The sequence below is a fragment of the Harmonia axyridis genome, chromosome 6 (assembly GCF_914767665.1).
Source record: "Harmonia axyridis chromosome 6, icHarAxyr1.1, whole genome shotgun sequence".
Classification (NCBI taxonomy): domain Eukaryota; kingdom Metazoa; phylum Arthropoda; class Insecta; order Coleoptera; family Coccinellidae; genus Harmonia; species Harmonia axyridis.
In genome coordinates, this window is record NC_059506.1 from 29,104,456 (window position 1) to 29,131,706 (window position 27,251).

General features: G+C 34.7%; 1 protein-coding gene across 1 annotated transcript; it reads right to left on the reverse strand.

The window, feature by feature from the left end:
* Positions 1 to 11,669: 11,669 nt before the first annotated feature.
* Positions 11,670 to 12,289, reverse strand: LOC123682545 (DNA-directed RNA polymerases I, II, and III subunit RPABC3-like). Its single transcript, XM_045621194.1, has one exon. It carries the CDS (start codon positions 12,126 to 12,128, stop codon positions 11,670 to 11,672), a length of 459 nt encoding a protein of 152 aa, XP_045477150.1. The 5' UTR covers positions 12,129 to 12,289.
* Between the last annotated feature and the right edge of the window lie 14,962 nt (positions 12,290 to 27,251).

Genomic DNA, 27,251 nt, shown 5'->3' on the forward strand with positions numbered 1-27,251 from the left:
TATGAAGAAATCTGCGGCTGAGGCTCGTCGAATGCTCCCAAGTACATATGATGAGGTCGCTAAGAGTGAAATAACGTACCGAGAGTGCTTTCAAGGCTTCAAGAACGGTGATTTTGACGTCGAAGTTCAGCATGTCGGTGGAAAAGAAAATGTTTTCGAATATGCAGAATTTGAGGCATCACTTGATCAGGACTTATGTCAAACGCAACAATAATTGGCAGGATCATTGGGAGTGACACAACAAGCCATTTCAAAACGCCTGGAACTCATAGCAAGGATTCAGAAACAAGGAAATTGGGTGCCGTACGAGTTGAAGCCGAGAGATGTTGACAGTGTTTGTTTGCTTGTGAACAGCTGCTTGCAAGGCAAAGACGGAAAAGATTTATGAATCACATTTTGGATACGAAAAATGGATTCATTACGATAATCCCAAGCGCAGAAAATTATGGGAATATCGCTTCATGCTTTCACGTCAACGGCCAAACCGAATATTTACTGTTGCAAGGTCATGTTCAGTATTTGGTAGGACCAGCTCAGCGAAGTGTGTTATGAGTTGTTAAAATCGACTGAAACAATTACAGGCGATCGTCATCGAACTCATTTAATGCGTTTGAGCCGAGCATTGAAAGACAAAATGCCACAATAAAAAGAGAGACCAGATGGGAGAAAGTAGTGGCCAGCGGTATGTTACTTAGATGTCTCTTCATTCACTCAATTATTGATCTAGCATATTCTAGCATACAATTACTAGATTTTATTCACCCCTTTCAAGCACTGGCACTCTGGAATCAATGGAGAAATCAAAGACTTCAAGAAAACATCAAAGAGATCTACAATTTCACATCAATGCTACTGTATTATTCATCTGTCAGAAATGTCAAATCCCATACCAAAATAGTGCGAATCAACCGTCACCTCCGCCACTGATCCGGCTAACAGACCGACAAATTCAACATGTCATTAATTCTCAACTGTTGAATATTTTATATGTGTAGAAGATATATAAAGTGTTGCTTTGTTAATTCAAACAGAGGTAATTTCTATAAGTATACCCTACGTGGAATACCGAGCTTCTTCGCCGTCTGGCATTAATAATTCTCTGACAATATGTGCTCTAGGTCGGTCGCATGATAACCTTCAATTAGCGAGTCCTCAAAATCGGAAAATCCACGGCTTCTTTCATTTCGTTTAATGATTCACAGAGAATGAAGATATAGTTTATTCATTTATTGGTTCGCTTGTTCGCTGGGGTTCAAAATTAGTCGGCGAATTAATGGAAAAATGGCGGACATTGTAAACTATTTTACTTAAAATTTTATTGTCGAGTTTTTGATATGAGTACTAATGAACATGAAAACTGTGAAACTTAGATGGCGTAAATTATCAAAACTGATGTATTCTTCCAACACATTCAATTTAGTAAAATGATGTTTTCCTAACAAGAGCAGAACAACGATCTCCATATCAGATAAAAACAAAAATGATAAATTATCAAGATCTACAGTTTGAGTAGTAACAAAATCTTGTGTGGCATAACTCTGAAATTATTGAACATTTTCATCAACAAAATTAATCACAAACAATGCAGGTATTCCATCATTTTTGAATTTCTTCTTCACCTTTTCTGAATTAATCACCCAAAAATACTTCAATATGACCAATAATCGTAACTTCAAAGGTTATACATAACTGACCACGTTCGATAGAATATTGCTCAGAAATGACTTCGCATACGAGATATATGTAATGAGGCAAAAATTATTCTCCTGGTGTCATTTACACGACTATATATTTGTCCAGAAACAGATTCTTTTTCCTCTTTTCAAAAGGGGTGTGTCCTATTTTATTCTGTCTTCTTCCTGTCATTGTTATATTCATTTTGATATAGAACTCTCCAGCTTTCTTTCCATCTCTTCGGTGGGTGCCTCAATAATCTACGTGTATTTGGGATTTGTGTTTCTACCCATTTGGACAGTTTTTCTGCTAACATCCTCTCTACATGGTAACTCCAGAACCTCCTGCGTGCTCTGATTCATCTGATCACATCCTTCGTCTCCAGTTCCTCCCTTATGTCCGCACTTCTACTGTCTCAGTGTTTCTCCTTTGAAGAATCTCAAAATCCCCATTTCTGTTATTCTTGCCATTCTCTTGGTTTTAGATGTTTCTGACCTCTTTCTGACTTCTTCAGACAACCCACAGTGTGTTTTTACTGTTGTAGTGTTATCGGTGTTGATATTTTTTATTATTTTCATTTTTTTCTTCTGTTCTCACATTGAAGGAAGCAAGGACATCGCGAAGTCTTATTCGGTCGAAAGCCTTCGTCAAGTCGAGGCAGCACGTGAACATGGGTCAATTGATTCTCGAGAGAACATGTCAGCTTACGAGCCAAATTCTCGTCATTTGCGGGAGGTTTTAATTTTCTGCTTTAATTTAGGAAATCTGCGGCTAAGGCTCATTGAAAGCTCTCAAATACCTTTGATGAGGCCGCTATTACTGAAAGAACGTACCGAGAGTGGTTTCAAGATCGGCAATTTTGACGTCAAAGACCAGCAGCTGTGGAACAGAGGAGATTTTCGAAGATGCAGAATTGAAGGCATTACTCGATCAAGACTCGTGTCAAATGCAACAAGAATTGGCAAGATCATTGGGAGTGACGCAACAAACCATTTCAAAACGCCTGAAATTCATGGGAATGATTCAGAAACAAGGAAATTGGGTGCCGTACGAGTTGAAGCCGAGAGATGTTGGACCGCTATTGTTTGCTTGTAAACAGCTACTTGCGAGGCAAAGACGGAAGGGATTTCTGCATCGTATTGTATCTGGAGACGAAAAATGGGCTCATTACGATAATCCCAAGCGCAGAAAAATATGGGAATATCCCGACCATGCTTCCAAGTCGATAGCCAAGCCAAGTTCACGGTTCCAAGTTCATACTCAGTATTTGGTGGGATCAGCTCGGCGTAGTGTATAATGTGTTGTTGAAACCGAGTGAAATAATCATAGGCGATCGTCATCGAACGCAAATACTGCGTTTGAGCCAATCATCGAAAGACAAATAGCTGCAATACAAGGAGAGATATAATGAAGTGATTTTACAGCATGACAGTGCTCGAACCTATGCAAAAGTGGTCAAACATACTTGGAAACGTTGAAATGGGAAGTCCTACCCCACCTACGCCTTATTTTCCAGACGTTGCCCCTTCTGACTATCACTTGTTTCGATCAATGACACATGACCTGGCTGACCAGCACTTCCGGTCTTGGATCGCTTCAAAAGATGACCAGTTTGTTCAACGCGGGATTTGTACGCTACCTGAAAGATGGGAAAAAGTAGTGGCCAGCGATGGAGAATACTTTGAATCATAAATGTTCAACCAATTTTTTACAATAAAGCTTCGAATTTCGGAAAAAAAAACGACGAAATCAAAGTTGTACGCTTATGTATATTGTGGAAAAGCTTCGTTATATCATGTTGGAATTCTCTAACACATAGTATAATATTAAAATATAACTATGAAATATGTGTGAAACTTAGATATTCCCGCACGATATTATTCTATAAGAAACGGCTAAATGAACGGATTTGCCACAGAATTGAAGGAAAAACAAATCGCTCATCCATCCATTATTCAACAAACTTGTTGCTCCTCCATGACAACGAAACCGATCAGAACCACTCTCTTCCCCGTTTCTTGACGTTTGAAGTTAGGCCATTCCCACCTAACCTAACCTAATCTTGACGAATTCTTCCGCCGTCACGAAGACCACGTCTCTGCTTATCGAATGCATGCCCCACTTGGGAGAAACACCCCCGAGAATGCTCCATAGCAGCTCCGGGCGTTTACACGATACATTTACGCCGCGAAAGTGACGAAATCTGCGGGATCGGGCGTAAAAGTCCGGGTAATAAGTAGTCGGCTTGTGCCGGAGCTCGCTCTCGGTCCTCCGCAACTATTATAGTTCAGTTTTTCGCAGTGGCGTCGCTAATAGTTGAGGAGAAGGAAACTGCTCCACCTATCATTTTATTAAGTACTTATTATTGACGTATTCAGCTTCTTCTATGACAGAAGCAGCTGGCCTCTTGCCTCTTCTACAGATTTTCAATTTTCATCTTCAAATTGAATAGTATTGGTGCTTGTGAAATGGTCGTCGCAGCAACATGTCTCTCACACTGTGATTTACACTTCATCGAAGTTTCAGATGAAACATATCATTCGAAAGAAATTTCTCAGGATCGCCTTCTACCCGGCTTGGTTTTTTTTTACAATGCCAAACTTCAATCTGAGGCGAAGCTACCAGCTTTAAAGCAATTTCTTCATGGAGCCGGTCTGAACACTATTAGGGAAGCGGAAAACACCTCAATCGATTAGTCGAGAATTCTCCGACTATGAGTAATCTTCCACCAGATACATGCGTCCAAATCTTGTACTACAAATCAAATCTTTCGAAGATCGTCTATTTTGATCAATCCCCCCAAAATGTCAGTTCAGTCACTTTATACTTTCTGAAATCTCTGAAAAGGTGACAGGCATTCCATTTACCGTCTCCAACCCCTTTCAGATCTGTATGAAGGACTCGTATACGGAGTATTGCTAAATTGAAGGTACAAATGAATATGAACATACTCCTCATATTAATTTTAAGAAAGAAATTCCTATAAACATGGATTTGTTTTCGAAGTAAAGGGTTTTCTAGTTTGATTTTTTTTTTGTTTTTTTCTCATAGCGCCTTTCCTCAACAAACTATTCAACTTAAATTTGGCATAAATATTTCAATTTGAAATTTTCATCATGTGCAGGGTAGTATTTTTTCTGGAACAGTGCCCACTTCTTTAGTCCAGAACTTTTTTTTTTGGTAGACCACTGGTAGTTTAGGAAAAGGATCTGTTGGTTCCTTGTAGTTTTTCGTATCTGTTACTGATTTAGAGGAAATGAATTCAAACAATTCTCTAGTAATCCTCAGAATATTAAAATCATTATAAAGAACCAGTTAGTATAAGCTGTGATGAATCAATATATCATAAATTATGGTACTCATCCACCCAATATGTAGGAAAGATTAAAAAAGATTCGATAAACTCACAAAAAAAGTAGGACTATAAGACACACCCTGTATCTCGAAAATTCGTTTATAGAACTTTTTTCATAAAATTTTCCCAAGAAATCTCGGTTCTCACATGCTACAAGGTAGTTCGTCCATGAGGATTCTTTTTGCTCTTCCAAAAAAAAAAGGTTGAAATCTATTTTTTGACTGAATCGATGAAAAATTTGTATCAACTCAATTTGTAACTGTCAAAGTTGCGTTATTCTAGGATGTCTAAAAACCTTGGTATGTGCCATGATTTTGTTTCGTAGTTTTTGGGATAGTTCACCTGTTGCTTTGGCTAAAACCAGAATTCTTTGAGGTGAGCTCTTCAGAATTGTTCGAATTTTCTGTCGAATTCCAAAAATGGAATAATGATTTCATAAATTGCAAAATTTCACTGGAAATTACAATTCATTTCATATCAATTTACAATTATTGATATATAATGGCTATTGGTCTATTCAGAGTAAAGAAAAATAAATCTCAAATATAAACGATGTATGCACCAACTGAAAATCTAGTTTTTTCTCAAAATCAACTAGGCATTAATTTCCAATTTCGTCTGAAACTTTTCCAGGTATGAGTAGACACACCAGGTTTCCTAGGCATCTCACGTTATTCGCAAACGCCATAGCAGACACATACCATTTCTTTGGTGACAATAATATAATAACCATCTATCAGTTGGCAGAGTTGACATTTTCAAAATAGAATACGAGAAAACTGTCTTTCATTATTTTCTCGATTATTTTATTGCTGGTTCTTCGAGATCTAAAATCTTATTCATTTAAAATGCAGGACATCTTTTCTCTCCTCTAGGATCTCTTTTCAATCCTCCAGCGAACCGGTTTGATTGTCCCAAAACAGGATTCCGATCAGCATGAAATGCTGCTAGAACAGCTGACTATACCCCAAGGTATAATATATTGTGCCGGGAAAAAGAAACAATGTTGTCAATTTTTTATATTATTTATATTGAATTACCTTCAACAAGTAGAATCAATTGGCTTTCATAATTTAAAGTGATCATTTATTGATTAAAAGTCAACATCATTCCAAGGATAAATTTAAATTCTCTAAAATTGTACTTCAAGAAAAGAACAAGAATGAAATCTATGAGTACCTGTTGTAATTGATTCCTCTATGAATGCTTCTAGCGAAACCTATTACATACATTTTTTGTTAAGTTTGTTAGAGAAGCTGTACCTCCCTATAGCTTCCTAGTTAGACACGCCACTGATTTGTCGACTTGTGGAAATTCTATGGATGTGATAACAGCGGGATCATGACAGCGGGGTAACGAGCTGTCGTGGATCTGATGGGGTCGAAAAGACCTTTCGGCAGGCTAATTGTTGGTGCATGTGCATGTTACAGTTTGGTGTACGATTTTCTGACCAGATATATTACAAAGCGGTGCATGATCTGACGGGGTCTTTAACCCTCTTGGTCTTGATGGACGTGTTGACTGATGTTGGAAGACGTTGAACCATAAGGTGTTGACGATTAACATTGAAATATTTGATTCAGTGCCTACCTGTGGTGCTTTGCTACAACTTCACTTATGAAGGGTTTTCCAATAAGAGGGTTCATTTTGATCTTAATGAAGAAGAAGTTTATTTCAAGTGAAATCAATGAATGTTAATAAAATTGTTAGGAAGATTGAAGAAGCTATGCCATTATCAATGAAAAACGATATCAGCCAAATGGTCTCTACGGCTTCGGTTGCAGTACCATATTCAGGGATTCATCAAGCCAAGTAGCTTGACATAACTGTGACAATTACTTTCACCCTTTTTGTATTTATATTTGAGCCTTACATACCGTGCTTGAAATGAGCTTGCGTTCAGGCCTAGTTCTAATGCTCAAGTCATCCAAGAAATTCAACTGCAATTTTTTCCTTGAAATTTCAAAATACAGGTCAAAAAATAGTGGATTACGTACCTCCGGAAAAGAAGCAATCCTGAAGGATATGCCTCAACCGAATGGACAAAATCCACTATTTGATTTTTTCCATGGTATCATTCTTCTAGAAATTTTGGATTAGAGATGAAAAGAGAATATACTTACTAGTAATCCCTCCAGAATGCTTCAGGATAATATTGGATTACCTTTAATTACATAACACCAACTCAAACTATTTGAAATGATGTGATAAGTTTCCTTCATGTATTGGCAAGCTCGAACAGAATCAGTGGACAGCCTGTACATTCCTCGAAATCTATCTTCCACCATTATGCCCATTTCTCATTCATCTCAGTTTCACCGATATCTATTATGCATCCGTCTGTACTTCAGATACAAGATCGTTTCGTAATAGGAGAACCCAAAACTTTTGATCTGCCGTGCACAATAACAACACAAGATGCATACATATTCAGGGAACTACATGTCCAAGTGGAGCAAATGACTCGATGTCTATAGGACGAATATCGGATATTGGAAGGTAACATCAGTGGCGTTGAATACCTGCACTGGTAAATTAGAGTGGAACTTTGGAAATTTCAAAGAGGGAGATTTCTTGAGAAAAATGTATCAACTCGAAACTCTCTTTGTGTTTGTCATGTATAGAGTATTCCGCTGGTAAGAGGAAAACCAAGAGTAAGAAAACTTTCATAATCGTGTTTTTCAGTAGCTTTCCTACTATTTTTCTACAAGCATGCGCTTATATCTCTCTTATATGTCTTGGTATTGCATTGTACAATTTAACTTCACGAATTCCATCTTTAAAGAGTTGAATCCATTGTGGAGCATTGGCATAGACCATGACCATCTTTCCATGATCCCAAAGAAAAATTCTAAAGGTATTATATCACAAGATCTCGGTATCCAATTGTGATCACCTCTTGCTTGTGTGGTAGATATAGCGCTATCTTGTTGAAAAAAAGTTATTCACATCAATATCTTCCAATTCCGGCCATAAAGAAATCATAGCTCGGTAGGACAATCCATTCATCCTAGCAGTTGCATCAGCCTCATTTTCGAATAAGTAAGGTCCGATCTCAAAATGAAAGTTCCTTCATGGGAAGTTCATAGCATTCTTTCAATTGATATGGTGACGTAGATAAAAATGCAGGTATTTTTATCTACGTCACCATATCAATTGAATCCAATGACGTAGATAAAAATACCTGCAGTTGGGCGATAAGTCTATTACCTCAGAAATTATTGTTATAAACTGAAATTAAAAAAAAAAAATTGATGATATTTTCGAGGCAGCTGCTTCTCCTGGACGCAAGATATGGACTTGAAACCTCATCATGTTTCAATAAGAGTTTGATCTTTTAAAAACTTTTTTACCTGAGGGGTCTGTGATAGATATTTTAGGAGATATACCGGTTTTTGTATAGAAATTCAATTTTTATGGTTTTTTCCTCAAATTTTGAACTCAGGGTTTTCCTAAACTATGACGTTTACATAAATTGGTGAACAGTGTTAGAATTGGTGAACAGTGTTAGAATTGGCGATCCCTAGATAGAGAAATTTCGTACGTAAAATTTTCATATCGAAAAATGTCAAAAGAAACCTCTTATTGGAAAACCTTGTTTGAGTCGTAGGAAAAATCCAACCCTTCTAAAATGCAGAAAATATGTGACTTTTTCTTCGAATTATAATTCAGAATATTTAATTGTTACCTCAAATTGGATCATATCGTATAATATCCAATATTTGTATTCAATGAGAGAGAAATTATTCAATTGAAGATGTAAACTTAATTGGAAGCAGTAACCTGAAAGAAACAACCAATAAAGACATCAAACAAATGAATTTATTCATTACGAACATCCTCTACAACTACCCCTAATTTTTTCGTCATAATCTCAAAACTAGACGAATCCATGTTTATGATAATTTATACTTCTGGTCGGACCAAAATAAACTTCGAAAAAGTGAGTGAATTCTGTGCTGAATCCCAGCAAATAGCTCCACTCACGTTCTAAACCGATGCTTGGGGCTGATATGATGATGTGGTGCTCCCCCAACCAACTGTTGATTCAACATTTTTATCGTTCCCTTCGATATATCTTCATGTAATTTGTCACGGAATATTTGCTGGATGGAACGCATAACTCCGGATTTTGGTGGATCTGTTGAAATATCATTTTTCCGATGGGAAAATTCTAGGGTGAGTGGCCAATTGAGTGTTTATGGTTGTTGATAGAAACACCATTTTTTTTTAAGTCGGTTCCAACCGTTCTCCAGAAAATACTCAAAAAATGCAACGAATTAACGTCAGGAGCTTTTGAGCTTTACTGAAGACCGAAGAAGTGTACAGGGTTTTTCTGAATTGGATATAAACACAAAACTGAGAGATTCCTGGGATTATTTCAAGAAAAAAAGGCCTATAAACATGCGTGCTTTTATCTCGAAATACAGGGTGGCCAAGTTTGATTTTTTTCCCATAGCATCTGCATTCCACAAGAAATTCGATTGAAATTCAGCATAGATATTTCAATTAAGGGCTCATATCACTTGATATGCCAATTTAAGTTGGAGAGTTACAGGGTGATATTTTTTCGAAACAGTACCTGCTATTTCCCTCCAGAATTTTCTTTTGGTGGACTACTGGTAGTGTTGAAGAATATAAAGAGGAATTTGATCTAGTACTGATCTTATTGATTTCTTGTAGTTTTTTCGTACCTACTACTGATTTCAAGCTAAAAATTTCCAACAATTCGGTCGAAAACTTCAGGAAAATTGAATTATCATAGAAATCTAGTTATCAAGCTATAATGAATAAATTGATTATCAATTTTGGTGCTCATTGCTATGATCTATAGCAAAGATTCAACAAGAAACACCCTGTATCTCGAAGAAGAAGCGTTTGCGTGCCTATGTTTATAGGACTTTTTCTTTCAAAATATATTTAAAATCAACCAAGGAATCTCTTATTTTCCCTGTATATCTAACTATACAGGGTTTTAGTGAATAAGTACGACCAAATTCAGGGGGAGATTCCGTATGAAAAGTAATGATCATTTTCCATAATATGACTTTTTTTCGTAAATTCTTCTCACAAAAAAAAATGTTGCAAGTTTTTTCTTTTTTAATTCTATAGGTATAGAGTTTGCTTGAGTAACCTCCCTCTTTTCATTGGTATAATTGACCGAAATAATAAAAAATATAGATTCTAATTTGAAAATCTTGAGTTTTGATGAATTTGAGTTGTCCAAGTTATTAATCTTCTGATAAAAACCCTGTACATTTCTGTACACAGTTTCATAAAACTAGGTATTTGCGGATCAAAATTCGAAAAGGTTTTGTCGAGAAACACACTGTAGAAATATTCGAAAAAAAGTGAGTCCTCGTCGCCACTATTTTTTCCATAAGAATCCCATTGACTCATGAACCGTTGAGTTTTTTTCCAAAGCATGGCATACTGCTGAAATTGTCATCGAAAAAAAGCTATCTTATAATGCAATAATATACTGGGTGTGCCATTTGAAATAAGAAAGTAGTAGTCCGGTTAAACCGGAAGTTTTAAAGATCTGAAAATATTTTAGGGTAAAAGATCATTGTTTCAAACACCAACATGCAAATTTTCAGCACAAAATTATAGTTAAAATTAGTTTTCCATAAACATTGTATAGGCCATCGCGGTGAATCACCCTGTATTTAGACACACATAAACAAAATTTCTTTCTAGTCGGATCTATTGTTACAGACATATTACGTAATTTTTTTTCGATATTCTGCTTTCATTTTCTGTTGTTCTGATGACGTTATCAACATAAAATTTTGAATGATGTTTGAAAGTGTCATTATTTATGTATACAATACGCACAAAAACTCAACAGGTTATTGAAGTACCTATATTGGGTAATTATTTTCGTTGTTCTAAATCAATTTTGAACAAACCTTGGATTGATGATTTCTCATGTACCCACATCTTCAAAAGTCTTGGCGAATTGTTCCAATTGGAAACTAAGAACAAAATTGTTTGTTAAATTTATAAAATTTGGCAACATAGCATTCTTCCTCTGGTTGCGGAAATAACTTGAAGAGTGGATATAACAATACAATAGAAGGGAGTTGGGTCGTATTACAGGTATAGAACCCTAAAAGTATCCATTGAAAAGGAACTTGAAATCCAGAGGCCGTTGTTTTTCTTTCTATAACACTGCTAATATTTTAATCATCAGAAACCAACTGATAGGTACAGTTACTTTATATTAATTTGAACGAATAATAATAATAGTGATTTGAAGACGATGTGATATTGAAAAACACAAATGATTTTATGACTATAAAAATATAAGATCAAGAAGTTTGAAACTGGAGAAAGGTTAAAATAGATATGTATGAGATTTTATATCAAAATACTTTATATTTTCCTATTTAACCAAATTAAGGCTGATATGATTATGAATATGCCATCTCACATTAACAACAGGTATTCCATAGATAGGTTCAATAAGTTTATTTCACACTTACATAATTAGAGATCACAGAAAAAAACAATGAATAATTACTTGAAACATGAAAATAATTTGCAAATTTATAATAATAAACAGAATTTACAACAAATGATGATATCACTTCGGCACCTTTGGCGTATCACAAGAAAATATAAATAATATTAATTTTTACATAAAAATCTTTTTGAGCAAGATATACATTTCTTGATTCAACTCAAAATTATGGAGATTGTTGGCATCTCCTTGCAGTCTCATCAGCAGTCCTCCAAAAGACAGATAGGCTGCCAGTCTTCTAGATTGATCACTCAAATCATCGTCACCATCCAGCCTATAAACTTTCCCATACATGACGTAATCAAAACTGTCGGCCCTCGAACCTACAGCGTCTACCTCGGAGGGATCCCAATACTGACTGTCGGGATAACCGTCTTCTCTTAGCGTTGTTGCCAGAACGAGTCGAAATTTATCACCTAATTCCATGGGATAAATTAAACTGTTGATGTCCAATATGAGATCCATCTTGAAAGATTCGCTGTCGCAGTGCAAACGTACCACTCTATCGAATTTCTTGCCTTCTCTGTCGATGTCCTTGACATTGAATATGTCCTCGAAAACAACACCTGCCATTTTTGGTTTCACTGTCTAAAGTTCACCCCGAGAGACACAACTGACAACTGTCGAATGCAGCGATTTTGGGAAGAGGGTAACAATTTGTACCTTACTGAAACACAACTGCGCAAGGTCAATATAAGTGACTCTAAATGGATGCTAATTACTTAAGTTTCTTAAATTAATTTTAATAACGTGCTTGGTGACTTACACTCGAGAGTCGTTCATAAATTTTGTTATGATGATTTTAAATATCGGTGAATTACTTTTAATGATTGTTCATTTTATTGTTATCTATTTATTTTCAATTTGTCACGATAACTAAATTTTTCGAGTTTAGTGCCAGAGATAACCGCAAAGAATGCGATTCTTTATAAACTCTGTTTATTACTTTGAATCAGTAAAACATTGCAAATTTCACACAATGACACATTCTTTTCTACTATAATCAGTAGTAATATCCCTAGGACATTGATAATAGACGAGATAATTTTATGACAATCGAAAGCTCGTTCCTCAGCCTTCGGCTTCGAGCTGTTACCAAGATAAGAGAAATTTGTCATAAAATTATGATATATTTGTCAATGCCCGAAAAATAAACAGCTGAAAATTTGTCAACAAAAAATTTATGACTATATTAAAATTTAGATTCGTTGCTTTTCTCTATTATAGATGATCTATTACCATTGCATCTCGGACTGATTTAAATACTATATTGTTAAATGGGTAAATCATATTGTTAGGGTCATTATAGTATTTTTTTGCAAGAGTTTGCACAAAACGTTTCACATTGTCTTCATCATTGCTTCTTTATATTCGGTCCCGTCTTTCTTTCTCATATCGACCGCCCAATATTTTAGTATCAACGTCAATTCTTTTAAGCTCCTGTGTTCATTCAATTCATATTTTCTTTCGCAGCAAAAATTCATAAATATTCCCCAAATATATCAGTGACTGTATGTTGTATTTCTGGCAATTTTTCTTCGATAAGCGCATTTATACTTTGTTATACTTTGAATATACGCATTGCAAAAATGTGACGTTTTGAAATTTATTTGGAATGAAGTTGTCAAACTCAATCGTGTTGTCATAGTGAAAATTGCACTGAATGCAACTATCAGTGTAATGTTGGCATGATTAGGTGAAATTGTTTCATATGACACAAAATCACAAAATTTGATTGCTTGTTAGAACTTTCAAAAAATTTTCAATATAATGTTTAAAACTGAAAGTCAAATCAAATTTCAGAAAGATAAATAACAATAAAAGTCAACATCCTTCAATTTAATTTCTCCATTTGAATTTCAATGACTATGAACGAAATGAAAAAATAAAAAAAATATATGTGGTCTCACTATTGCAGCCTTTAAATTCTTTGACTTCAAATTCAATGACTAGCTGTCATTGAATATAATTAATATCAGAGATAATGTAAAATTTTCAAATAAAAAATTTTTAAATCAATCTCAAGTTATTAAGCATTTTTTTCCTTCATTCATTTCTGCATACGTTGTTTGATAATAATATCATATAACTCGGAGATCCAAGACTTTCAAGTCCCTATAACGTTCCGAAGCGACATGATTTTTGCATGATATCACGTAGACGGAAAGCAATTTTATAAATTTGACACACTTGTATAGATAATGCAGGAGAAACAATCATATATGACTGGTATTCTTTGGATTGTTCTTGTATTATCCCTTCTCTCGATTTCATCCTTGATTATTGTAATGCCATTTTCTAAACGATTTCGTTCTGTTTGAATAGAATTGCTAATATTTCTCACTCAGATTTTCCGCTGAAATATATTGATGACTATATTTTCAAGTTATTTATTTATTTTTTATTTCTTTGATAACTGAACATGAGAGTTCGTATTGTATGCAATATTAAATTCGATATGATTAATTCACTATACATGAAAAGAGTAGTATATTAAGTAGTTATTTTTATTTGATCAGGTACAATTTTATTTACTTCATTTCACAATATTATATGATGGTTGTTTTATAAAAATTCAATTTATGGAATCGTTTAGAAATAATTTGTTATCTATGACAATTGATTGTGAATATTTCAATTAAAATCGAAATGATCTTTAACGATAATTGTTCATGACTAGACAGAAGATAAACATAATTTTGGGAATGTTTAATGACTCAGCTGACACTTGAAATTTTCAATAATTACATCAACTTATTGAAAAAAAAAATCGTTTTGGAATAATTGATAGATAGTCATCGATATATCAATTATATACTCGAAATGTAATTTCTCTTTGACTATTTTACTTTCTTAAATTTTTTTCAATCAATTTCAAACATTATTGTTGTGTTTTGATAACCTTCGGCTTATAAAAATATCAATATCCTGGTTTCTTTTCTCTATGTTATATAGGTACGTTTTTAGGTATTTCTTCTTCTATTTTTTTTTCCTTACTTTGTCTTTTCATTTGTATTCGAAATATTTTCCGGTTTTTTCTTGTGTTTCCACTAATTTTTTGAGATAAATTTGTATCTCATCTTATTTGTGTGTTACTATAATTTTTTTGAATTGTCGTGGTAACTAATAGTGGACAAATTATGAACAATATTCTTACTTTCAGTATATATTTTTTCTGATAAATATGTAAAGATTTGAAAATTTTTCATTGATTAGAAAATTCGGATCAGAGCTGAATGAAATTCACTTGTTGATTGCTGAATAACAAGAAGAATTTTCATGTAGAATTCCTATCCCCAACTAGCATAAAAATTTTGATTTTTGTTGAATTCGTTATCTGATGAAAAATTGATCAAACTGAAAATAAATTAATATTTCATTATTTTGAAGTTGATTTTTATAAGTTTCAATAAACTGATGAATAAGCACGCAGAGCTTTAGATCCTACTTATATGATTTCTGAAATGTTCACACTATCCTCTTCGATCCCCTACAATCAGACGCCACTGGATACTTAATAGACAACAACTTGGAAATAGTTCCTCCAACAACGAGTCCTTCAAGTCGGCAACTTGGGAAGCTGTCGCCAATGTACATATGAATACATTATCATTTCATATTTATTGTCCTTCAAAAATTACGAGAATTGTCAGTATAAAGTGTAAAAGTAATATATCATCGTAATTTCAAACACGAGAGTTAGCATATTCGAAATATATATATATCACATCAGGAAGAAATTTTAAGACAAAGTAAAAATGAGATATGTTGACGTCTATTCGAACTTATACTTCAATTGAAATCGAATTCTTTAAATGACCTAGCAATAAAAAAATTTCCATTTGAAGCTTCGATCAGAAATTAAACAATTTTGATTTTTGGTCTGTATCCACTATTTTGTTTTTCAAATATGCTATTAATTTTGAATACTTGTTAGTGTCAACATTGTTTTTAGCGGACTATCTTTCATATTAGCATAATATGACCAAAGTGTTGAAATATCAAAATAGTTGGCCTTTTCGGCAGATAATAGTAATATACAATTAGATCTACTTTTTTTGATAGTCGTCAACCACAAAATACTCTTCCTTACAATAGATTTTTCTATGCTATCCAGATTTCGTGAATTTGAAATGACATTTAGACAGTTGATTTATTTCTTTTAAGGCTTTTTCAATTAACATATTTGGTACGTAAACAGTGTAGTCGTGCAAAAGAATAATATGCACTAGAAAATTATTTTTACCCTCATTGCTATGTAATGCCATCTAGCTTCTTTCTGGGGCTAAAAACGCACCTCAGCAAAAATCATTCATTTATTCTCTTGGTGTATAATTTTTCAACTTGGCTAGTTCACTAACGCATTCACCAGTTGACGCCATGTTTCCATGATTATAATTCGTGTACAGATGTGGCTGAAATAACATTGTTTGCCCCTAATGTAGATTATTGATTATGTTCCCAAATCTCCAGTTGGTGCGTGTGTGGAACAACTTAAGGGACCAGAGTGTATGGTCACCGCCAATCTGTTCCCTTATCTTACTTGAACGGGCAAGGGATGGAGAAGATTCCACCAAGGTTGATACAAGGAAATTTACAATAAGAGAAAATTACGACAAAATTTGGTATAGAGGCTAATTATTATTTTTTTTTATGTGGAAGAAGCTTAATAATCAGATATGCATATAAAGGATCAGGCCCTGAATGTATGAAAAATGGTTACCGGTCCATTTCAAATGTTAGTACGTATTGTTTTTTGTAGACTTCCTTATCCTTGATAAGAAAAGCTGATCAGGAGACTCTAGTCAACGCTGGTTCTCAAGTCGAAGGTGTTTAAAGTAGAGTAGACATAGCAATAAAAGCTACAAATATAATATTATCATAACTTTTGAACCAAAAAACATATTTGAATAGTTTTTTCGATACTTTGCAGCTAGAAGGGCTATTCTTCAATGATTGCTAAGGTTTTTAAATTTTTAGGAGTATCTATTTTTTGTCTTTACTTTTAATTTCATGACTATGCGAAAAACGTATCTCTTTATTTGTTCTGCTCATACATTGTTTTATGTTTATTATTCGTTTAGTTCGTTGTTTTCATTGGCAATATCGGTGAAGAAATTCTACCGAAGTACTGTTTTTTTTATCGACGCCAGCATCTTCAGCCCCTGTTGAAAGACAATTTTCCAGAGGTGCACTGACTGTTACAAAATAGCGTAATAGATTAGGCGAAAATTCCATAATATGTCTCATGTGTCTAAATTCTAAACTCTGGATGAAAAATTATGTAATCAAATAGTTCTTGGTGGTTTCTCAATATTAGGAAACTAAACATTTATATTTTGTTTTGTTTTATAGTGATTTTATTTGTTCTTCCATTTTAATATTTATTTTTGGTTCTCCTAAACAAAAAGTTTTATGAATAGAACTGTTTTTGGAAGGTTCCTTCTCATTTCATCATGTATTTATTCATTTATGTCCACACTAAATGATGAAACTGCTTAAAATCAAGTAGATAGATAGAATATACTTCAATTTCCATGTGTTCGATAAATGAATACTTGACTTGACATCGAATTTTACTTGAACTTGACTTGGTTTCAAGTCAAGTATTTATTTAACGAGAACATGAAAAATCAAGTAGCTACTTGATTTTAAGCAGTTTTATTGTTTATTGTGGACATCAATACTCGTTAAATAAATACTTGACAGCGAACTTGACTTGAGTTCAAGTCAAGCCAAGTCAAGTCAAGTATTTATTTATCAAGTACTTGAAAAATCAAGTATATTCTATCAAGCTCTTCGATCTTTAGCAACTTTATTGTGTATTGTGCACATCAATAAAAAAAATGATGAAATGAGAAGAAACCTTGAAAAAACACTTTTACTTATGAAACTTATTGTAGGTAAAACATAAAAATATCAACTATTTGAAAATGGAAACACAAAAAAAAACATTATTGAACATACAAAAATTTAAAAAAATATAGTTTGTCAATATTGACTTCTTGACTTGATATTCAAGTTAGTTGACATCGAACTTGACTTGAACTTGACTTGATTTCCAGCACTTGATTTATTGAACGAGTACATGAAAAATCAAGTATATTCTATCTAGCTACTTGATTTTAAGCAGTTTAATTGTTTATTGTGGACATCAATACTCGATAAATAAATACTTGAGATCGAACTTGACTTGATTTCAAGTCAAGCCAAGTCAAGTCAAGTATTTATTTATCCAGTACTTGAAAAATCAAGTATATTCTATCAAGCTCTTTGATTTTTAGCAATTTTATTGTGTATTGTGCACATCAATGAAAAAAAAATATGAAATGAGAAGGAACCTTGCGAAACACTTTTACTTATGAAACTTATTGTAGATAAAATATAAAAATATCAACTATTTCTGAATGGAAACACAAAAAAAACATTATAAAACGTGAAAAATTTTTAAAAAATATAGTTTCTTAATATTGACTTCTTGACTTGATATTCAAGCTACTTGACTTGACATCGAGCTTGACTTGAATTTGACTTGATTGCAAGTTAAGTAGCTTGAAACTCTTATTGAGTGAAATATCGCTGAACCAGCGCTCAAAACCTCTCGAATCAATTTTTTTGCGAAACTTGATTCTGCTCCACAGCATCCTTTTCCCGAACAACCAGTATATGTTCCTTCTTCCTGACGTCAAGGCCAAGTCATTAACCCCAACCGTGTAGGGCTGAACTAAGAAAGACCGAAGGGACATCCGGCGCCCAAATGCTGGATGTAGTAGTTGTGTTGTTTCCTTAGAAGGGTTGCGTGGGTGGGACGTTAGAATGCGGTTTACACGCACGTGCTACCGCTGGATGGACCGGGCCACCCCCCCCGATGCCACCCCATCAGACCGCACAGACCCCCGAAAGGCCTCTCTTCGATTTAATGTAATATGTATATGCCTGCGTACCGACAGTGTGCTGCCCGGCTCTATCGTATGCAAATTTACATCCAGAACCTCAGTGACGCCCTAAGTGCGGAATCCAAGGTGTTTGGGTAATTCATTGGGGGTGGGGGAGGGTGGTTTGGGAAGGGGTGGTTTTTGCTGAAATTTTTTATTTTCAGTAATAATGATGAATGTTTTTTTAAGAGCTTGGGAACTTCAAATAGTTAATACGAGAAGGTTTGAATGAATATTTTATAATAATTAAATATCAATTTCAACCTTCTTGTATTATTATTTTATTATATTATACAGAGTGTTTCATTGAGAAACGGAAATACTTCACAGGTGCATAGGTGGCACCAAGGCGGTTCTGGAAATACCTCATTTATTGGGTCTTACTGTCTTCGTAGCCGAGATACAGGGTGTTTTATGAATTTTGTCCGTTTCTTTCTGAGGCCATATCAAACGAACCATTCGGTATATTTGCTTCATATTTGGCAAATATGTTCCTAATTGAGAGTCTAAACGTATCATGCAATAACCGCCTTGAAAATCCAGGTCCGGGTTAACAAAAAATTATGAATCGTTTGAATCCTCGAAACAACACCCTGATGTACATCGGAATTTTGAAAATCTGTTTTGATATTCGGAAACACCACTAAAAACTGAACTGAGACGTGTACTTCAAATTTTCGCGCAGACAGTTTTACTGCACAAATTTTCAACGTCAATGTGAGAACTTTGAGAATTTGGATACCTGAAAGTGGTTTGAAGTGACTTTTAACAATGAATTATCAAAAATATTGAATCCATAATTATTTCAAGATTATTATTTGTAATTCATTTTTACATTGGTTTTCCTTTTTATAGCTGTATACTAGTCGTATTGAGAAGTAGTTTCTATGGAAACGCAAGAAATGAACAGATACTGTCAACGAAGAACGGTCTTACTTTTCTCACGAGTGTGGAAGTTTGTGGCACGAGCCTGAAAGGCGAGTGCCACAAACACACGAATGAGAAAAGGGCTTTCGCTACATGTAGCACAATTTACAATTCTTCACATGTTGCGCACTTCACTTTTCCTACAACTGCACAAATTTAAATAATTCCAGTATTGTTGACAGTATCTGTTCATTTATTGCTTCCTAAAACTGCACAAATTTAAATAATCCAAATAAATTTGGCATTATCTTTTCATTTATTGCGTTTCCATAGAAACAACTTCTCAAAAGCCCAATTTCTTTGGTCTACCAAGTGAGGTGTGGGCAAAGTGCCATGAGAAATAATATTTCTCACTGTATGAGCAATACATAGTTTTAAAATTGAGTAAGCTATCAAGAATACGCTACTTTCCATAGCAGTTGTAGGAAATAGTATATTGTGCAACAAGTGGGGAAAGTCCAACTTTTCTCACGGTTGTGAAAGTTTGTGGAACGAGCCTGAAAGACGAGTGCCGCAACACACGAACGAGAAAATGACTTTCTCCACATGTTGCACACTATACTTTTTCTGCAACCGCACAAATTTCAATTTCAAGTAATGGACTTGATTCAAATGGCCTTCGTTAACAGTATATGCTAATTTATTGCGTGTCCATAGAAATGACTCAAAAGTCCAATGTCATTGGTCTACCAAGCGAAGTGTGGGCAAAGTGCCGTGAGAAATAATATTTCCCACAGTATGAGAAATACATAGTTTTGAAATTGAGTAAGCTATGAAGAATAAGCTACTTTTTATAGCAGTTGTAGAAAAAATCCGTTTCTCACTCGTGTGTTTGGTCCCACACTCGTGAGAAATGTTGGACTTTTCTCACTTGTTGCACAATATACTATTTTCAAATTCCCGTAATATCTAAATGAAAACGAATCCTAGGTTCATAGGAAAAAATGTTCAAAATGAGCATAATTATCATCTATCTAAGTTTGTCATAGAGCTTGTAGAACACCGACACTCTTCTAAATGTTCCTTGACGATTGTAATCGATGAAAAAAATTATTGGAAATAATGAACAGATATAATATATATGTTACCTACTCGTACTATCTGAAAAGAAAGGAACAATTGCTTCCAACGAAGAAACTCCATTCTCCTCTCGATCCTTATAGTAGAGAGCCATGCCCCGAAAGAGACTGTTATTTAGTTAATATTTCAATTTGAATCTCTATTAAAATATAGCAATTGGAGAAAGATACACCCATAATTACCTAACCTTTTAGACTATTCAATCAAAACACGTATATCTTTTTCATGATCCAGAGGCACATGGAGAAATATTGGGCACTGAATTACAATAATTGATTTTAATGGGTGCCTCTGGGCCCGACGGTCCATTGTTCTTGGGTGCCTTATTGTTTGTTAGTGTAAAAATTTTCGATTTTATTTATTGCGTCCGATGGGTCGGATAGAGATGTTTCGATACAATTACTGTTAGAATTCAGGACGTTGCGCGATGTTGTGAACATCCAAGGTTTTTGGAGAGAACGAGAGAACGCTTATCGATGTTTGATCATTTGGTTTATTATTTCCAATGATCAACCTTTAGGAGATTATGAGGAACGTTTTAACCTACATGCAATTTTTTTAGTTGGAAATTCTTTAATGAAAGTAACAATGTAATACTTAACTCAATAAATACCGGGCTGACCAGTAAAAAATCAACTTTATTCTTCTACATAGTTAAGAGTGATACATAGAACGGGTGTTTTTTTTCGAGGTATATAACTTTAAGTTGGCATTACTGTTCAAGATGGCCACCGATTTAACAGCTGTCGAGTGATTTATTCTCAGTTTGGTTTGGCAATTCATCATGAATAGACTCACGCCTGAACAATGCTTGCAAATAGTGCAATTTCATTTCGAAAATAATGGTTCTGTGCGCAATACGTAGCGATGAAGCGCACTTCTGGTTGAATGGCTACGTCAACAAACAAAACTGCCGCATTTGGAGTTAAGCTAATCCTCAAGTGTATGTCGATACACCGTTACATCCAGAAAAACTGACTGTTTGGTGCGCTTTATGGGCTGGTGGAATCATTGGTCCGTACTTCTTCAAAAACGATGATGGCAAGAACGTTACAGTCAATGGTGATCGGTATATGATTACTAACTTTTTCATTCCTGCATTGAACAACCATGATGTCCAGGAGCTGTGGTTCCAACAAGACGGCGCAACATGTCACACAGCTCGTGCCACAATCGATTTATTGAAAGACACGTTTAGTGACCGCCTAATTTCACGTTTTGGATCTGTGAATTGACCTCAAAGATCTTGTGATTTAACACCGCTAGACTACTTTCTGTGGGGCTATGTAGAGTCATTGGTCTATGCGGATAAGCCACAAACCCTTGACTATTTGGAGGACAACATTCGCCGTGTTATTGCCGATATACGGCCACAAATGTTGGAAAAAGTCATCGAAAATTGGACGTCCAGATTGGACTACATCCGAGCCAGCCGTGGCAGTCATATGCCAGAAATCATATTTAAAATGTAATGCCACAAGATTATCTTGCGGATAAATAAAATTCATGTCAATCGAATAATCCATCGTTGTTTTATTGCAATTTAAAGTTCTATAGCTCTGAAAAAAAACACCCTTTACGACAATGAGGCTTCGGCTTTTTAATACCTTCTCTGTCCAAAGAACTTGGACTTGTATTGTAGGTATTGGTAATTGGCATTAGGTACTTTCAAATTTGCCTACACTACGACGAATGGTATGTCGATTAACCAAGGGCGTAGATATTTTTTTTCTTTGCGGGGTAATCGAAAAGAATTTTTTCGAAATAATTTTTTTTATCACTAATTCGATTGCCTTATCTTATACTGGGTGTTCCTGAATTGGAAACACGAAGGAAAATGAGAGATTCCTCGGATAATTTTAAAAATAAAATGGCCCATAAGCATGAGCCCGCCAACGCTTTCTTTTCGAGATACAGGGGAACTGGATCTGGATTTTATATGTGCTCTTGTATCATACGTTGAAATGTATGATGCCTTATTCACATTTTCTCTGCTGAAACCGAGATTCATCTACACATGCTTTATTGTTCGAAGTCAATAAATTGTTTGTATTGCTCTCATAAGGAGGGCGCAAAAACAAAGGTATCGCAAAAGAGCTCTTTGAGAAACAATTGGCTGTTTCAAAATTATTAGGATGGTTCTCAATTATCACAATGAGTTTTCCAAAAAATCAGAGTCACTCAAAGCTGATATTCTAAATGGTGTAAAAACATAGATATTCCGATATTCTAAATCTAATCTAAAGATGAATCATCAAAATTCCGCAACATTCCCACGAATTCCATTTCCATTCAAAGATCTTTCCGAATATCCTGAGTCCTGAATGACGAAAATTTGCCGAGGGTAACATTTAAACGTGAACATGATTTTTTTCTATTGAAGGAGGTGGAATATTGATAAAAGTAATTGTTTGATAATGGTTGCTGATGCAAAGGTTCGTGATACAACATCATAATTTGCGGTTAGCGCAATGCAACAACTATAGAGAACGGTCAATCTTTCAATCTTCTTCACTACAAAGAGTAACCTCAACTTGGCCCTCGTGGATTAATCTTTTGGTATTTCATCTAGGAGTTCAATGTTTGAAATGTGTTTCGATAAAGCGAGAATAAATTACATTGTAATAAATGAGGAATATGTGTTTTTTGATTCTGTTATTTAGTTATAGTTGTAGTATCCGTGCAAAGAGTGTGACAATGCAAGAAGACTTTTATTTCTTCTCGACAACATCTGTAATTTTCAAATTTTAAGCAGAAAATAGAATTGAAAGAGTTGGACTCATTCTCAAAATCAATTTTTACTACAACTGCTATGAAAAGTAGAGTATCTTCATAGCTGACTGAATATGAAAACTATGTATTGCTAATACTGTGAGAAATATTATTCCTCACGGAACTTGGCTCACATCTCTTGATAGACTAATGAAATTGGGCTTTTGAAAGGTATTTTTCCTACAACTGCTATGAAAAGTAGCGTATTTTTCATAGCTTACTCAATTTCAAAACTATATATAGCTCATACTGTGGGAAATATCATTTCTCACGGCACTTTGCCCACACCTCGCTTGGTAGACCTATGAAATTCGGCTTTTGAGTCGTTTCTAAGGAAACGCAATAAATTAGCACATACTGTCAACGAAGGCCATTTTGATTTGAATCAAGTCCATTACTTGAATTATTGAAATTTGAGCAGTTGTAGGAGAAGTATAGTGTGCAAGATGTGGAAAAAGTCCTCTTCTCGCACGTGTGTTTGCGAGAAAAGTTGGACTTTCCCCACTTGTTGCACGATATACTATTCTATGGAAACCCTATAAATGCATAGATAATGGCAACGCAGGCCATTTTGAATGGAAACAGGTACCTACATTACATTGTCTTATTTGAATTTGTGCAGTTGTAGGAATTAGTATATTGTGCAACAAGTGGGTAAAGTTCCACTTTTTTCACGAGTGTGTTTGCGACACTCGCCTTTCAGACTCGTGAAATAATATGTCAAATTTCGTTATCCAAACATCGAATTTAAGTTTGTTTCTGTGTCACATACTACTCCACTCTATGGAAAATTGGAGTTTTTCCTCATTTAAATTGTTCCTCGATAACTCTTAAGTAAATCATCTTAGGTATAGGGTTTGCTTAAGTTACACCTCTCTTTTTAACCGTTAAATTAACTGAAATAATAAAAAATATAGGTTCTAATTTGAAAATTTTGAGTTTTGATGAATTTGAGTTGTCCAAGTTCATGATCTTCTGATAAACACCCTGAACATTTTTGGTCCGAACCGCAAACAGTTTCACAATACTACGTAATTGCAGAATCTAAAATGGAAAAGGTTTCTCACAAAAAAAAAAAATTCTGCAGAATTATTCAAAGAAATGCGAGTCCTCATCACCACCCTTTTTTTTTCATAACAATCCCATCAACTCATGAACCTTTGGGTTTTTATCTAAAGTATTACTGAATACTGACATAATAAGCTATCTAATGATATCTAAGGATGCAATAATATACTAGGTGTGTCATTTGAAATAAGCACAGTAGTAGTTTGTTTCCGGTATAAACGGAAGTTGTAGAGATCTGAATATATATTTGAGAGAAAGATCCTGTTCTCATTCCCAACATGAAAATTTTCAGCACAAAATTGTGATTAGTTTTCCATAAACGTCTAATAGGCCATCGCGGTGAATCAACCTGTATACTTCTTCGTTTTCTAATGAAAAGATTTTCAAACAAAGGATAATGAATCTGAAGTAAAAAAGTAACGATTTGGGACATATTAGAAACCAAGAAGCATGAATATCTACGAATTGAAATATATCGCAAAATCTCTCGATTTTCTTCATTCTCATCATAACTAATGTTTTGTTCATTTCTTGGAACATTTGTGCTCAACAAGAATAGTAAACCATCCCTGCAAACTACGATTCCAGAAACATATCACCTCTAATCCCCATATACATATTCGTAACAGAAATAGCCGTTTTCCAATATCTAGTAGGCTTTGGGAGTATGGCGGAAGGGATACCCATGTAAGTACGTCTATACATATCATTAATACCCTTTGGGGTGTGCAAGTATTATGGGGTCTTTAATAACCCCTAATTCCGCGATTAAGAGTCGTCACTGGGGGTTGCAGGAATCTGCATAGTAGACGGAATACATACACCGTCAATACTCGATAGGGTTATGTGAAGATGTGGGATTTATAGGGTGGACCTTCTAAGATACGTTCGGACTTAATGAACATTGAGAATGGGAAATATTCCCATTAAATTTTGGAAGCCTCTCGATGAGGAATACACTGAAATGGCGAGATGCGATTTAATGATATTCCGCATATACAGTTTGAAAAATTACAGCAGAACAAGTATATTTTGAAATATTTTAGTTATAAAATCTTGAACCCAAAATATGAATATTCAACCCAGTAGATATTATATATAATTTGAGTGGAATAAGTGACGTTCTGTTCAATAACTTTTGCACTCTCATAGTGGCCCTTTGTGGCATGGGGACTAGCCAAAGTAGATACAACCATGGACTACACCCAAAAAGAGATTTAATAAAGTTGAGCTCCAACATCTTATCAATTTACATGTTCAAAACTTTCTGCAATGCTGGAGGAAGTGGATTATGTCTTTGTCTAATCGGCTTGGCATCTTCTGTATTGATATGATGCTGTGCTGATATAAATAAGTCCTACCAATCTATCAGAGGGCAAAGTTTGTTCAAAGAGGTCTATAACAAAATCCAATTCATACCTTTGAAAATCTGTCAAGGAATCAAATCCGATTATAGCTTGAACCACAGCTACAGAGTTATCCAGAGATAAACAAAAGGAATCATAGGTAAAATCCCTGAAATCTAGAATCAGATTAAATACATTTTTTCATTATTGCTACAGTGAAGAATTTGCAATATAGCATACTACACGTTGTAACTATTGGCAAAAAACACTGAAAGACAATTTTCGCAGCCCAAATTTGTACCCCTAACCGCATTTACCATAGACAGAAACATATGGTAGTCACTAAGTGGCTGGTAAATACCTCCTGGACATCCTTGTCTAGAAGATATTGGACAGGTTTGAATGCATAAGCATTTTCCTTCTTCCATCCGAGCTTCTGGAGCATCATCAAAGATTTGTGTGGCTTGGCGTTATCATTTGTTCGTAGTAGTAGCCTTTGAGATGTCCATTTTTCTCGCAACATACTCAACGACTGAACCGATTAAGCACAATATCAACTGCCAAAAAAAAAACCGTATCCTATGATCTGGTGCTCGATTTGATGTGAGCAGTAACAAATGAGATATACTAAGCTGGAAAAAAGGAGCAAAATAGGAAATTACTCTTTCCTAAACCTCATACAAGATGTATGTACATGTGTAGTAAATTCACAATTGCCCTCAGGCCCCACGATCATCATATACAGGGTGTTCCTAAATTGGAGGTTCTATAAACATGGGCCAGCAAATGCTTTGTTTTCGAGATACAGTGGGTGTTGAAGCTTGATTTTTTCCAAAGCACTTTCTTTCACAATATATTCAACTCAAATTTGGCATAGATATTCAAAATCGTAGTTTTCATCATGTGATATGTTAATTTTGAATGCAAATCTACAGGGAGATATTTTTTCTGGAAGAGTTTTCAACTCCAGAACTTTTTTTTAGGGACCACTAGTTGTCCAGTACTACTTTTAGTATCTTTTAGTTTTGTCATATCTGCGACCAATTTCGAGTGAAAAAATTTAAAAAATCCTCTAGTAATTCTCAGGAAAATCCAATTCATTATAAAGATCCAGTTAGTAATCTGTGATGAGTTAATTAATCACAAGTTTTGGTACTTATAGATCCAATCTGTAGCGAAGATCAATAAAGACTCGATAAAATGGTATAATCATCACAAACTACAAAAAACTCCCTGTAACTCGAATATAGCGTTTGAGGTCCCATGTTTAAAGAAAAATTTTTTTGAATTATCCAATTTTATCTTTCATTTTCGTTCATTCTTCCTATTTTAGGAACATCCTGTTTGAGACTCGATAGTACGATTCTCAAATGCATCATATAAAATCCATAGTTTTGCAACTAAATATGATCGGTAGATGAGAAGCTGTTCAATTTTCTTCCTGCACGTCAATTTTAGCAATATTACAACACAAAATCCGGATAATCTTCATGCAGAACCCTCAATTTCAAGCCAAACCACAAATTACGTTCCTCATACAGGTATTCATATACTGCACCATGGAAATT

Bases quoted from the DNA above. Each gene is read 5' to 3' on its own strand.
- LOC123682545 (XM_045621194.1), bottom strand. From the start codon at position 12,128: ATGGCAGGTGTTGTTTTCGAGGACATATTCAATGTCAAGGACATCGAC.